Source organism: Podarcis filfolensis, assembly GCF_964270895.1.
Source record: "Podarcis filfolensis genome assembly, chromosome: 15".
Taxonomy (NCBI): Eukaryota; Metazoa; Chordata; class Lepidosauria; order Squamata; family Lacertidae; genus Podarcis; species Podarcis filfolensis.
The window spans coordinates 29,580,627-29,594,328 of NC_139618.1; the positions used below are offsets into that span (position 1 = coordinate 29,580,627).

The 13,702-nt window shown below is 44.9% G+C and overlaps 1 protein-coding gene across 3 annotated transcripts in view; it reads right to left on the reverse strand.

Annotated features, from left to right (window-relative positions):
• Positions 1-67: 67 nt before the first annotated feature.
• Positions 68-13,702, reverse strand: part of CEP164 (centrosomal protein 164) — a 37,968-nt gene continuing 24,333 nt past the window's right edge. For 2 of the 3 annotated variants that reach the window (XM_083588264.1, XM_083588266.1), the window contains 10 exons: positions 13,051-13,229; positions 11,865-11,994; positions 9,190-9,251; positions 8,755-8,962; positions 7,850-7,954; positions 6,557-6,671; positions 4,147-4,500; positions 3,372-3,438; positions 2,393-2,500; positions 68-1,505 (listed from right to left, as the gene is read on the reverse strand). In XM_083588264.1, the coding sequence (XP_083444390.1) occupies positions 1,406-1,505; positions 2,393-2,500; positions 3,372-3,438; positions 4,147-4,500; positions 6,557-6,671; positions 7,850-7,954; positions 8,755-8,962; positions 9,190-9,251; positions 11,865-11,994; positions 13,051-13,229 (1,428 nt within the window). In that variant the 3' untranslated portion in view covers positions 68-1,405. The remainder of the gene's footprint in view (positions 1,506-2,392; positions 2,501-3,371; positions 3,439-4,146; positions 4,501-6,556; positions 6,672-7,849; positions 7,955-8,754; positions 8,963-9,189; positions 9,252-11,864; positions 11,995-13,050; positions 13,230-13,702) is intronic. The other variant, XM_083588265.1, reaches the window with a different exon arrangement.

Sequence of the window (13,702 nt, forward strand, 5' to 3'; positions counted from 1 at the left end):
AAGGGGGAGCAAGTACCCGCTAGGTCTAATGCCGTGGAGAAAAAAAGGGGCAAAACCAACACAGATGTACAAGCGTCCATTTAATTGGTATACAAAATACAGCCAGTAGCTGACGGCCTACACCAGTTCTCTTGCCATAACACACACTTTGACACAAGACAAGGATGTAAGCCCTTTCTATTGCCTGGGTACACTCCAGAAGGGGACCCTCATAAAGCTATAAGGTGCTGTGAAGGAACCACAGGAGAGCAGCAGGACAACTCGCAGCAGAGATCTGCATGGAGAAATGTCAGGAACGGAGGGAAGAGAATGGAGAGGAGCCCCTGGGCATGCTGAGCGTGGGTGTTGCTGAAGCATCAGCTCTAGGGGCATCCTGCCCTCGTTGTGCCTTAAAAGCCAGAGCCAGCTGGAACCTCAAAAGTAAGACAGCAGCCAGACATCTGGCCTAAAAAAAATGAGGGACACACACAAGATTAAATTTTCCGGAGGAAGCTTCGGCAAAGAGCTTCCACTACTTTCAGTAGGTACACTGGAGTTCACATGCGGCCGCTGCCCACCTGATTTTGTGGCTCCAGCACAAGAACATGTGGCTCTGGCACCAGCTGGGAATACAGGAGAGCCCTTGTTGTAGCCCTCAGCAGCGTTTGCCCAGCCAGCTCTGCTGCTTGGAAAGCTAGAAAACCTGAGCAGGGAAGGGAGCCTGGGAGACCCAAGGAAAACTGGAAGATTCGGCAAACTAGGAAATTCAAGTGCAACCAGCTCTTCCTGCCTGCTTTAACATCTGCTGCTCTCCACCCTCATAAGAGTTGCAAACTGCTCACCCAAGCCCAAAGTAGGATATCTGGGCGGGCTGGCTGGCTGTGTGTGTGTGTGAGAGTGTGTGTGTGTGTGTGTGTTGCAGCTTTGGAAGACAAGACTTGCTTCAGATAAAAATCTTTTGGAATAGAAGCCAATAGCCCGAAGACACTGTTGCATTCAGGACTGGGAGAGGCGGAAGCAGCAGCACAGGCAAAGCAGCTCAAGGCTTCAAGGTTTTGCCATTTTGCTGTTCATGCTCTCAGGCACTGTCCTCCTCTGAAAAATTATCACCTCCTTCCCTCAAGGAAAGTGATTTCACCTAACGGGCACTTCCTTGGGTTAACAAAAGACCAACCAGAAAGCTACTGGTTAATAATGCTTTGTTTTCCCTACTGAATTCATGGCCTGTCTTGTGCATTTGGACCAGGCAAATCTCCTGCAGCTGCCCTTCTCTTCAAAGAGCCAGGCTCGATGGCCCGGACACGGCTCAAGAAAGCAGGCAAGGAGGCTGCCAGGTACAGGGGAAATGCCATGTATTGTCAAGCAGGGAGAACCCCCAAGTTTTTGCTGCTGGGAACTGCCTTTCAGCTGGACTTCGCCCCGTGGTTCAGAAGTTGTAGACCTCAAGTCGGTTGCTCTTGTCCAGTCTGAGCTGCAGCAAACCAGTGCTGCTGGTCAAGGGCTTTGAGGGACTTGGCAGGAGAGGGCTGATGGTCTGGGTGAAGGAAAAGCCCAAGAACAAAGCAGAGGGGACCAGAGGCTGAGGATGCATTCCACTCATGACAAAGGTGATGTAGCTCAGCAATCCTTACAGCAGTGGTTGGCTGCATAGGAGTGCCAGAAACTGCTACAGGAAGTCTCCACGAGAGGCAGCTCAGACTGCGCCCTCTGCTGTCAAGAAATTAATTCCCTGCTTACCCACCCCCCTTGCTATACTCCTTTAGAAGGCTCAAGGTGATGCGCACAATGCAATAAAAATGATTTAACTTTAAAACAGACACCCAGCTGGGAAAGACAAAAATGTCCACATTCGCTTTTCAGAAAGTGCAGATCGTGGGAATCTATCATTCCACAGAACAGGGCCTCACTAAAAAACCTGCTGCAAGTTACTGTGGAGCAGGCTGCTGATCTCTTGGGAACCTTTAAGAAAAACTCTCCTGCAGTGACCTGCTGGCTATTATAAGAGATAATGCAGCCTCTCAGGTAGCCTAGTCCTGAGTTGTATAGGGCCTTACATGCTAGCACCAACACGTTGAACTTGGCCCAGTAGCAGGCTGGGAGCCAATGCAAGTCCCGCAAGCAAGGCACTATATGCTGGGGGTAGCTTGTTCTGCAACAGCTGCAGCCTCCAAACCAACCTCAAGGGTAGCCTCGCAGAGTTCATTGTAGTAATCCAACCTTGAGGTTACAACTGTTGTCAAGTACAGACTGAATGTATAGCTGGGTTGTTAAACACCCACCCATATAGATGGGTTCAAACATCATTTCTGCAGGCTATCTGTTTCTTTGGGGAGGTTGCTAAAGTTTGAGCAGGCAACTAAGTGCTTTGAGGTTCTGGTCCTAAGAGAGAGGCCAGGCAAGAACAAAAGGATACACTCTGGAATCCTGCTTGAAGCTTTCTAGCCATTTCTTGTTGGCTTCGATCATGCTCTGGATGTTCGGCTTCTCTGCCCCACGGCGCTGGAGCAGGCGGACTTGCTCACTGTCGAGAAGCAGAAGGGTGGGGGGGGGATGAATAATGAACAGAAGAATGGTCCTTCTGGATGAAGCCAGTGGCCCACCTAGTCCAGCATCCTGTTCTCACAGTAGCCAACAAGAATCAACCAAGTGCCCTCAAAATGTAGGTATCAAGGAGCACCCTAATAATGAGGTAGTGCAGCAGTCAAGCAAGGTGGTGTTGGAGGTGGTTAAAGAGAATGAGAGAGACATCCTAGTGGACTGTTCAGGCCACTGCCCTCTCCAAGAAATGTGATGCTGGCCCTTTCAGATACAAGGTGTTCCCACTTCCTCTAATGTGAAGGGAAGAGGGAAGAAGGGTATTTCACAAGACAAAATGATTCTTCTAGAACAGGGTGTAGTGCCTTAGAACAGGGATGCCCAACAGGTCGATTACAATCTACTGGTAGATCCCCGTGAGGTTTTGGTAGATCGCAGTCGATCTCTGGCTCCCTTTCCTTAGCGTCGCTAAAACTGACTCCTGCCACGCCCCCTCAGCCCGCCCTCCATTGTTGTATGATCTCTGGAAGGGAAGACGGAGCTTTCGCTGTGCTGCTGTTTTGATCCATAGCAATCTTTTTGTGAGTGACTTTACCCCTTTGTCCCTTGCCTTTAACCCCCCAAAAAACAGAAATCCCCCCCTTTTTAAAACCCCTAAAAAGGGGGGCTTTTCTCTTCCCTAAAAAAGCTCAACAACCTCGAGCTGAAACCCCCCCCCCAAAAAAAAACCGGGGGTAGATCCCTGCCAGTTTTAATTCTGAAAGCAGATCAGTCTCTTGAGAGTTGGCCTCCCCTGCTTAGAATATCCAACTATTTAGCCTGACTGGCCAGTTGTCAGCAGTATAAAAATGCCTTACCCAGGTGACACGTAGCCCAGCGTGCCATCCAGAGGTCCAGGACTTCCAGAGGACAAAGGGAACCTGCCTGGAACAGAAGAGAGCATCAGTTTTTAGCCCAACATGGGACTGCCATGCACGCGCATGGGTCAGAAGCAACTCCTGCTTTCCCTCTTAAGGAGAGATGAAGCAGGGCATTCAAGGACCTCCAAGGGTCCCTGCAGGGTGCGGGGCTGGCTTGTCAAGTGACTCCTCTGTCTGGGAGGGGCTCTCAAACTTCCAGGCTGAACAGAAAAGAGCAAAAACTTCTCTTGCAAACAAGTTGGTCACCCAATGAAGCAAAACCATAAAAAAATGGCGAATGCAGTTCAATGTAAGCTAATGTAAAGTGATGAATACCGGGTCAAAAATTCCTAATTTCACATATATGTTTCTGGAGTCTGAACTGGCAGTAACTAAGCAGGAATAAGACCTTGGGGCCATAGTGGATAGCTCAATGAAGATGTCAATCTGGTGTGCAGGAGCCGTGCAAAAGGCAAATTCTCTGTTAGGCCCTATTAGAAAAGGGACTGAAAAATGAAACAGCCAGTATCACACTTACCCTTTGGAAACTAAGATCTCAGGCTGTTAGGTGTTGTTGCTGCATTCAAAAATCAAAGAGAGACCTCTCTCTCCCTGCACCTCTGCCCTAAGCCCCTTCCACTCCATGTATACATTTGCAATTTCCCATTGGCTCATAACTGCCATTAGGACCCTCCGAATACTCCAAAAGAACAAAACACTGACACATTCTCACCTGGGAAATACTTGCGCCACTTTTCCATCAGCATGGCGTCCACTGACTGGCCTGCCGGAGCAGAGGGGCTGGGACCTGAGCCAGCCCAGACCCACTGGGGGATAGTGTTGGGTGCAGACGGTGTGGCAGAATGGGAATCTGCCAGAGGGTTACAGGTAGCTATGGGAACTCTATCTCTAGGCAATGTGGAGGCGGGACCCTGGGTGGAAGTGAAGAGGGGAAGCGGCTGGTTGCAGAACGAACTCAGGTGCTGGAGGACAACCATCAGGTCACTGGTGAGGCGCTGCAGCGAGTTGGCCAGGTACTGGATCTCATCAAAGGGGAGGAACGGGTGGTCCGGTTTCATGTCAGCCACTATGGGGAGAGAGGAAGAGAGAGAGTGACGTAGCCAAAGACTATGCGGTAGAGAACCTTTTCACTTGCAAGTCTGAAACCAACCCACAGCTCACACATGACAGGCCGAGTCCAAGCAGTTCACCCCATCCCTGGACAAAAGAGGCAAGGTTAGAATTTATCGTGGCTTCCTAGGACAGGAGGTGTGCAAAGCTCAGTAGCCAAGGGAGAATGTGCTTAGTGATGTTAAATTCTCAAGAATATTCTTGGTTAATGAGAATATTACAGAATTTTCACTTAAAGTAGAATATTCATTTTAAAGCATTGAAAATGACATAATTTTAATGGATTGAAAATGATATAATTAGTTAATATACATGTTAATTCATGGGTAAACTTGTTCAGATGGCAACCAAAAACTGTACAGATACTTTTATTCAATGGGGCAATGCAGCGAATTCACATTCTTTTTTGCACCAAACTTGAAACTGAAAATTCAACGTGAATGACTCACGTTAATCACTAAGCCTGCCACTAATGAACCACAGAGAAAATATATAAGCACAAGCCTACATGTCACTTGCAAGTATCAAATTAAAAAGTAAAACATGTCTTATAGTTAAAGTTAAACCATTCTAAGGTGATGGCACCAGTAATTGTCATGCTAAGGTTTGGTATAAGAAAACTCAGTAGTTAAATCATATTTTATTCTTCCATTAGAACAGGTACATGTTATAGGACAAGTCAAAAAATACAACTGGCATGTTAAGGTTTGATACAAGTAAATCCAGTAATAGGCTATCTTGTGCTTCTAATAGCTCTAACGGCCCAATTGCCTTCTAAATCCAGCCTGCGGACGGTCCGGGAATCAGCATGTTTTTATATGAGTAGAATGTGTCCTTTTATTTAAAATGCATCTCTGGGTTATTTGTGGGACATAGGAATTCGATCTCCCCCCCCCCCTTTTCAACATATAGTCTGCTCCCCCCAAAGGTCTGAGGAATAGTGGACCGGCCCCCTGCTGAAAAAGTTTGCTGACCCCTGCTCTAATGCTTAATAACTGTTGGTGACTAAAACACAGCTTGATAAACAAAACTATATGCATACTATAAAAAAGCCATTAACATTAAATATATTAACATTATATGATAATATATTTCAGTATGTCAATCTCTGCTAAATGGCACCTTGTACCACTGAATGGCACTGCAAAAACCAGTTACTGGCACTAAATAAAAATATAGAAACGTCAACTGTTTAAATCAAGGCCACCTCACATGCTGTTGCACATAACTGTATAGGCCAAGTGTATAAACCATTAAAGCTACTTTCTGTAAAAAAATAATAATCACACTATATGGCCAAGGGTATAGAATTGCTAAGAATAAGGTCACACCAAAATAGAAAAAAGGCTATTACATACAGCTGAAATACATACAAATTCAAATGTTCATCAAATTAAATGAATAGCATTTTTAAAACTAGGGGGGGGGGGGGGGAGTTTTCTGTAGCTCACATTTTAGAACTGCCAATGGTGAATGACACAATGCCCAATAATGTAACTGGATCCAAAAAAAAAATCATTATTCATTGCTTACACTGGCAATATCACAACTTGACTTATTATTTACTAGATTTTTTAAATGTGGTTTGTAAAACTGGTTCTTACGTTAGAATTTACAGTTTGTGGAGAATATTCTCCGGAGAATTTTCCAGCAGAGAATATTCTCATTCTCGATTCTCCGGAGAATATTATCACCTCACATCACGAAATGTGCTGACCCCAAAATGCCACACGGCATTTCTGGTCATCCCAGGAGAGCAGAAGGGAGGAAGCGCTGACAAAATGGAAGGCAACATCTCCCAGTTGAGAGGCCGAGAACTGGGGCAGGGCAAGAGGAAGGGAAAGCACCAGACCCATTTCACCACCAAAGGAACTTCTAACATGTTTCCCTCTAAAACACAGCTAGTTAGGGGGCACCTGACAGATGACAGGTTGGTGTAAAATGGGCAAAAAGACACTGAATGCTGGTACTGTGATGCCGCTCAGAGCATTTTTGAAAAAACGAACTCTTACCTTTGCGGAGAGGTTCATCCGTGTTCATCACACCGCTGGTGTCTTCCGAGTCAGTGACATCAAAGGTCACCACCTTCTTGCAGGCCATTCCCTTCAGTGTATCTTCATCAGAGAGCTGGGGGAAGGAAAGAGGACTTCCTTACTACTCTAGTGAGCACTTCCTGCCAGCTAGAAGGCAAAGCAGAGGCTCCAGGGCCAACTTTTCCAAGCAGTCAGGAAAAAGGATGCAAACTCAGGTTCTCACAACTAACGTGTCTCTTCCCCTGCTCCTTATTATTTAAATATTCGCTTTATATTTCCATTTTATTTTGCTCCATTGAAATGTTTCCCATAAAAACCATTATAAAATAACCAGCTTAACTTGTCCCTTACTCACAAATTCTACTTTTCCTTATGAGGAATTATTGGATCCCCGTTCAAGGTGTCTGGCAGAAGTAGGGATGGAAACTCTCTCCCTACCCCCAGAGGATAGATCCTAAAAGCTACTCCCCATTTTGGCCTTTTCCAGGACACACTCACAAAGCAGGAGTGCTCTGGGGCTCCTGTCCTGCTTCTGGGTTTCCCAGAGGCATCTGGTCATACATCTGGTCATACACTGTTAGAACAGGATGTTGGACTAGATGGGTCACTGGCCTCTTCCAGTTCTTCTACAAGCTGAACTCCATGCTATTCCAGGCAGGTTGGAAGACAAAGATGGCCACTGGTTGGTCCAAAGATAGCAGGCACCCCTATTAGGTAAAGGTAAAGGACCCCTGACAGTGAAGTCCAGTCACGAACGACTCTGGGGTTTGCGGTGCTCATCTCGCTTTACTGGCCGAGGGAGCCGACATTTGTCCGCACACAGTTTTTCTGGGCCATGTGGCCAGCATGACTAAGTTTCTTCTGGCAAAACCAGAGCAGCACACGGAAACGCTGTTTACCTTCCTGCCGGAGCAGTACCTACTACTTGCACTGACGTGCTTTCGAACTGCTAGGTTGGCAGGAGCTGGGACCGAACAACGGGAGCTCAACCAGTTCTGGGGATTCGAACCACCAACCTTCCGATCGGCAAGCCCTAGGCTCAGTGGTTTAGACCACAGTGCCACCCACGTCGGAAAGCACAAATGGAAGAAGAGTGGCTCAAGCACCCCCAGGGGATTTACACCCTGGAAAGCAGCTAAGGCAGTATACAGTTCCTTTCCAAGACAATCCTGGCAAGATCTTGGACCAGTTGCTTCAGTGGGCTCTATTTCTGATGCCTCTTCTCCACTCTGGCTTGCAAGAACAGGCATGGCTCAAGCAATGTGGAGATACCTCTTCCAGCGAGGACATCAGCTGGCTCAGCACTTCCTCGGTCTGCTTCACTAGCCCTTTCCCCTTCTGCATGGTGGTGTTCATCTCATCCAGAGTCTTCTCTTCCTGGGGAGGAGGAAGCATCTCGTTATTTTTCAGCATCATTCTGACTACTGCTGACAATGGCAATGAAAGAACCAACAAATGCCGTTTGATTTCCCCCAGGCCTTTAAAAGTGTGTTTTGAGCTAGTTTTAACTCTGTCATGATTTTAATTTTCTGCTGCTTTTTTATTTCACTTAGTATTGTTTGCATTGTGCCTTGAGAGTGGACAAACAAACAAACAAGTAAGAATGGTGAAATGCCAAGGCCAAAATGAAACACACAGTGTTTACTCAGGATGGGGATAAAATGGAGAGAGAAGCCAGGTTTCTGCAACAAACAGTGAGGATTTGTGAATGTTATACAACAGTATTTTAATTGTCAGATTTTGCCGGGTGATTTTATTGTACAGAACCTTTCAGATTTTTTGTCTATATGACAATAAATGAAACACACAAGGTTTATGGGAACCCTATGGGTGCAAACACCCACACAGCTCCTGCTCTACGGCTTGCTTCCACCTGCTGCTGTTGTTCCATCCCTCCCTGACTTGCAGCAGAACGGCCACTGCCAAAGAGCTGCTTTAATTCCTCCAAGAGGCAAATGCCAAGATGGGCGCAGGTGTGCACATCCAACACACTGTAGGACAGTCTTCCCTTCCAACCAATTCTCATTGGAGAACAGTACAAATCCAGCTTGTCTACCGTGCTGGAGTCCAGGAGGGAGGGTCAGCCTGTGTCTCCCCACCCACCCTGTGAGGCTGGCCACTACTACCCAGCAGGGTTAATCAGAATCAGGCCAATTTTTTCCAGGGCTGCAACTCACCGTTTCCAGGCTCTTGCGTACACCATCCAGCCGCTGGAAGCGTCCAAAGTCTTGAGCGGTCCCTGGTGCCTTCTGCGGGTCGAAAGGCCAATGTTGCTTTGCTGCTCTCAAGGCAGTTTGCCTTCTGTGCATGGAGCGGGTATTGCGCACCAAGAACTCCTTGGCTGTCTTCAAGGTAGCTCCTTCGGCAAAAACGGTGCGCTGAACTCTGCAGGGAGGGAACATTTGAGCAAGGCTTCTTGACGGGTCCCAAGGAACAACAAGCCACTTTCCTTCAACTCTGAAGTAGCCCATGCTATGTGGGGCTCTCAGAGAACAGCACCATCAGCCTCCCATGGGGAGGCCAACCAGCCAAACCCCACTGCTTTGCCCTCAACAACTGTCTAAGCAGCACATTTGGCTCCTCATGGAGCATCACAGGTTTCCTTCACTTACTGTTCCAGAAGGACACTCTTTTCTTCATTGCCCTTTGAAGTCGACATCTCTCCAGGGGAGGGCTGGAGGGTTTAATGATTATTAAAGTCTGTTAATTAACAGGCAAATAAATGCTGAACCCCATTCTGCCCACAGAAAATGATGGCACCTGGGACCAAAATTATGCAATCATCAACAACAAGGTGGACCTAGATTTCAAATTGGGCCAACAATTATTTGAGAACACAGCCCATTCCCAAAGTGCATCCTCTTCTATCCATCATTTCAGTTGTAAATCACATTTGAGCCACAACTCTCTGGTGCCTGTGAAGCACTGGATGAAACTGCCTCCTTCCAGGGATGGAGAAAGGACCCTCTCTTCCTTAGTGTTACTTTACACATTTACATGGAATCTTCCTTGGGGACTTCTAAAAATTCATGGATAAGGATGGCACAAAAATAATGATCTCACTACTAAAACCCTTGGATAGGACATTCTGCCACTATAAATTTCATTTTCAGAGAGTTCACAAGTCTGCTGTCACTGATAACTGAAACCGACACATTTTAAGAATACCGGCATCAGTGAGCAATTATTGCTATTTATTAAAATTTGCATCTGTTTAGATCTCTTTACAACTACTACATAACATTATGCCATACGCTCAGTATATTAGTTACAACCATTTCATCAGTTCTATGCTGATACCAAATCAAAATAGTATCGAGTTTTGCTGAAAACTCTGAACTGGCCTCCCATAACTGTTCATTCTAATGAATAAAATAACTAATTAAAATATCTCAAATCTTTCTCAGCTAATGATGAACTGTTGAAACAGTACCACTTCCCTATCAGCATATGTGATGCCAAAACAACCAACTTTTCTTATCCAGTACTTTATGTTTTTAAAGTCGGATCCTGTTATTATCTGATGGTACCATTACTTTCCTCCCCAAATTCCTTTATCAAACTGCTGTCCCACCCAAATGTGGGCAGAACTACCTTTTACTGATTCAGACATTATAGAAAACACTACTGAGAATCTGACTGGCATATAATATACCACCTATGTATGGTTTTATAAAAAGCTACCTTTAATGTTGCACCTATCGAATGCTGTGGCCCATATTCACACATCCAATTCCACTTTCCCTCTGCTATGGTATGATTAAACCATTTCCCCTCCATTTGTGTGTGATTGAAGATGCAACAATATTGGCTTCCAGGGGGAGAGGTCAAAATTAGAAACAGAGCTCTTGGAACCCAATGCTAAGAATTTGTCAAGAATGTATAACTTGCTGTTGAAATGGAATACACAGGATGAGACGGTTAAATCAGCTATGATTAAATGGGCACAAGACATTGGTCATGACATTATGTTTGCTGACTGGGAACAGTTATGGACCACCGGTATAAAGTTTACGGCATGTAATGCCTTAAGAGAGAACATTATGAAAATGATTTACAGGTGGTACATGACCCCAGTCAAGCTTGCAAAAATCTATCACACGCCCAATAATAAATGCTGGAAATGTAAGGAAACTGAAGGTACTTTCTACCACCTTTGGTGGACGTGCCCAAGGATCAAGGTCTTCTGGGAAAAGATTTATAATGAAATGAAAAAGGTGCTTAAATGCACTTTCGTGAAGAAACCAGAGGCCTTCCTCCTGGGCATGGTAGGCCAATTGGTGTCAAGGAAAGATAGGACGTTCTTTATGTATGCTACAACAGCAGCAAGAGTACTCTTAGCAAAGTATTGGAAGACACAAGAGCTACCCACATTGGAAGAATGGCAGACAAAGGTGATAGACTACATGGGACTGGCTGAGATGACTGGCAGAATCCGTGACCAAGGGAAAGAGACGGTGGAAGAAGATTGGAAGAAATTTAAAGTTTATCTTAAGAACTGTTGTAAAATTAATGAGTGTTAAAATGTCTTGGGTAATGCAAAATAGAATTGCAGTGACAAACAATTGGATATGAGAAAAAGGATTTAAAGAAAGTGCTACAAGTAATTGAAATTAGGGGTTGCTGGAAAGATTTAAAACAGGGATGCAGAAAAGGGAGGTATGGGGAAGTCGCTGAAAGAAGGTTTAAGGAAAAAAAGGTTAAGAAATTATACGTGTTTATATGTTTGTTTGTTTATGTATTGTATTGTCTTTTAATATGTGTTGAAAAACCAATAAAAAATTTATAAAAAAAAGAAAAGAAGATGCAACAATATTGTCTATTATATAACCTGACAATGATGTCTCAATCCAAAATTGCTCTGCTATCCAAGGGCAAGTGTCCCTAAGTACCTGAAACCTCTGTGTTAATGCAACTAATATTACTGCCTAATAACAGTTCAATATTGGAAACCAAAATTCAACTTCTACTACTACCTAAATACATTAAATTGAAATTTGAGTCTCGGCACCATAAAATCCAAAAAAACTATTTATTTCAGATTAGATATTGGGATTGGGGTAGTTATTTCATCTTCACAACTCCCATCCTCCCAACCCAATAACTGGTGATTATTTATACACTGGTTTGCATCATATGGACAAAAATTATGTCACTGAAGAGGATGGAGCTGCACATCATTCATTCCCACTACAAATCCAAGTCCGAGTTCTGGACCTGAAAACTAGGTCAATAGTAAGGACTGGCTCCACTTCCCCACCCAACACACCAGCAATACTCCACTGACCGCTTGGGCACTCTCTTTCAGATCCTCAACCCGGAGGGCTTCCTCCTTTTTCTCTGGAGACGTCTTGCTGCTTTCCACCTCCACCTTATTCAGCAGCTCTTGCCTGCTCTCGATGGCTGTCTCCAGCTCACTATAAACAGCACAGGGAGAGAGATAAAGCAAAAGCACACAGCAGCTAGAACTGCCTGCTGTTCCACCTGGCATCGAGCTCTGGTAGATCCTCACTCAAAACCTGTGGGCTAAAGGTTGGGGACATGACACTAACACAAAGGTGATGCCTTGGAGCAGCTCTATCCATGAAGGCAGGAAGGGGAATGAATACCTTTTGGATAGCGCCTTCTATGAGTGTGGATGATGCAACTGCATTATAGACACTTTTTGCACTTTTACAAGGAAAAGAATAATAATAATAATAATAATAATAATAATAATAATAATAATAATAATAATAATAATAATTTATTATTTATTATTTATACCCCACCCATCTGGCTGGGTTTCCCCAGCCACTCTGGGCGGCTTCCAACAAAATATTAAAAATACAATAAAACATCACGTTTACCTTTCTCCAGAGACATTTCTCCCTCTGATCTGCCTGCCACAGATCTTGTAGAGGAAGGAGTTAGAAAGGCACACTGTGAATATTAAGACCATCTTCTCCCTCAGCTGATTCCCACCTGTCTCAACAGTAGATGGGCATGAGAGGATTCAGAGGGTCAGATGAAATCCAGCTACAGGCTGCAGCTGGGTTTCCCACTCATTCGATATTACTGCATTTATTTATCATCAATAAACTGTTTAATCTGCTTCAGTTAGTCTTGAGTCTTGTCATTGTTACTAGTCAGGGTTTATCACTGACTGGTTGCCAAAGTGTAAACTCAAACTCCAGATTAAGTTTCTCTGAGAAAATTCTTTCCACTTACTTTATTTGTACCTCTGTAGTTTTTAAAAAATATACTTTTATTTACATTAGCCTTATAGATCTTACTGTAGTATTAAAAACTTTAATAAAAATCTTACTTTTTAAAAAACAAACAAAAAGAAAGGTCTTTGGGGGGGAAAGAGGAGCTCATCATCACTCCCAGGTATTTCCCAAGACCTGGTAGTAACTGTGGCTCATAAGGTAATCTCTCTAAACCAGCTTGGTCTAGCCAAGAACAGACTCATTTGGTGCCAGCACACACACCTGACCCTCTTCTGCAGCTGCTGACTCTGTAGCTGTAGCATCTCCACCTGGGATTCCAGCTCCGATTTCTGGTCCTGAAGCTCCACCAGATCCCCACGCAATTGCCGTGTTCTCTCTGCAAGATCCTCCTGCTCTTTTTGGGATTCCTCGAGGCGGCGCTGAGCTGCTAAAGCTGCTTCCTGAGAAAGTTCCAAGCATTTGTTGTTTTTCTTCTCACACGTATAAAGGTTATTATGAACCTGAAGCGCCACCATATAATCCTCAAAGGTGGTGAAATGCAGCTCTTACTGCACTTGTCACAGCAAAGGAAAGACCATTGGGGAGGTGAAAACCCAACAGCAGCCATTCTCTGCTTCTGCAATGGCCACGACTGTTTTATCAAGGAAGGAAACAAACCCAACCCTATCTCCCTCAACCTCCAAATCAATTATGAGAGGAAGGGGAGGTGAGGAAGAGTGGCCTTGGTCGCTTGGCCAACACAGCAGCTAACTCCAAGTGGCTGGCTAGCACAAGTTTCTGGCACAGGGCTCGCTTACCCCTGCCAGGAACTAAAGCCTTGGTCTTATCTATGGAAGAGGCGATCCACCATGTTGATGAACAAGGGAAACTGTGTGTATACACAGCTTGGCTAGAAGGACCCATGGCCTTACTT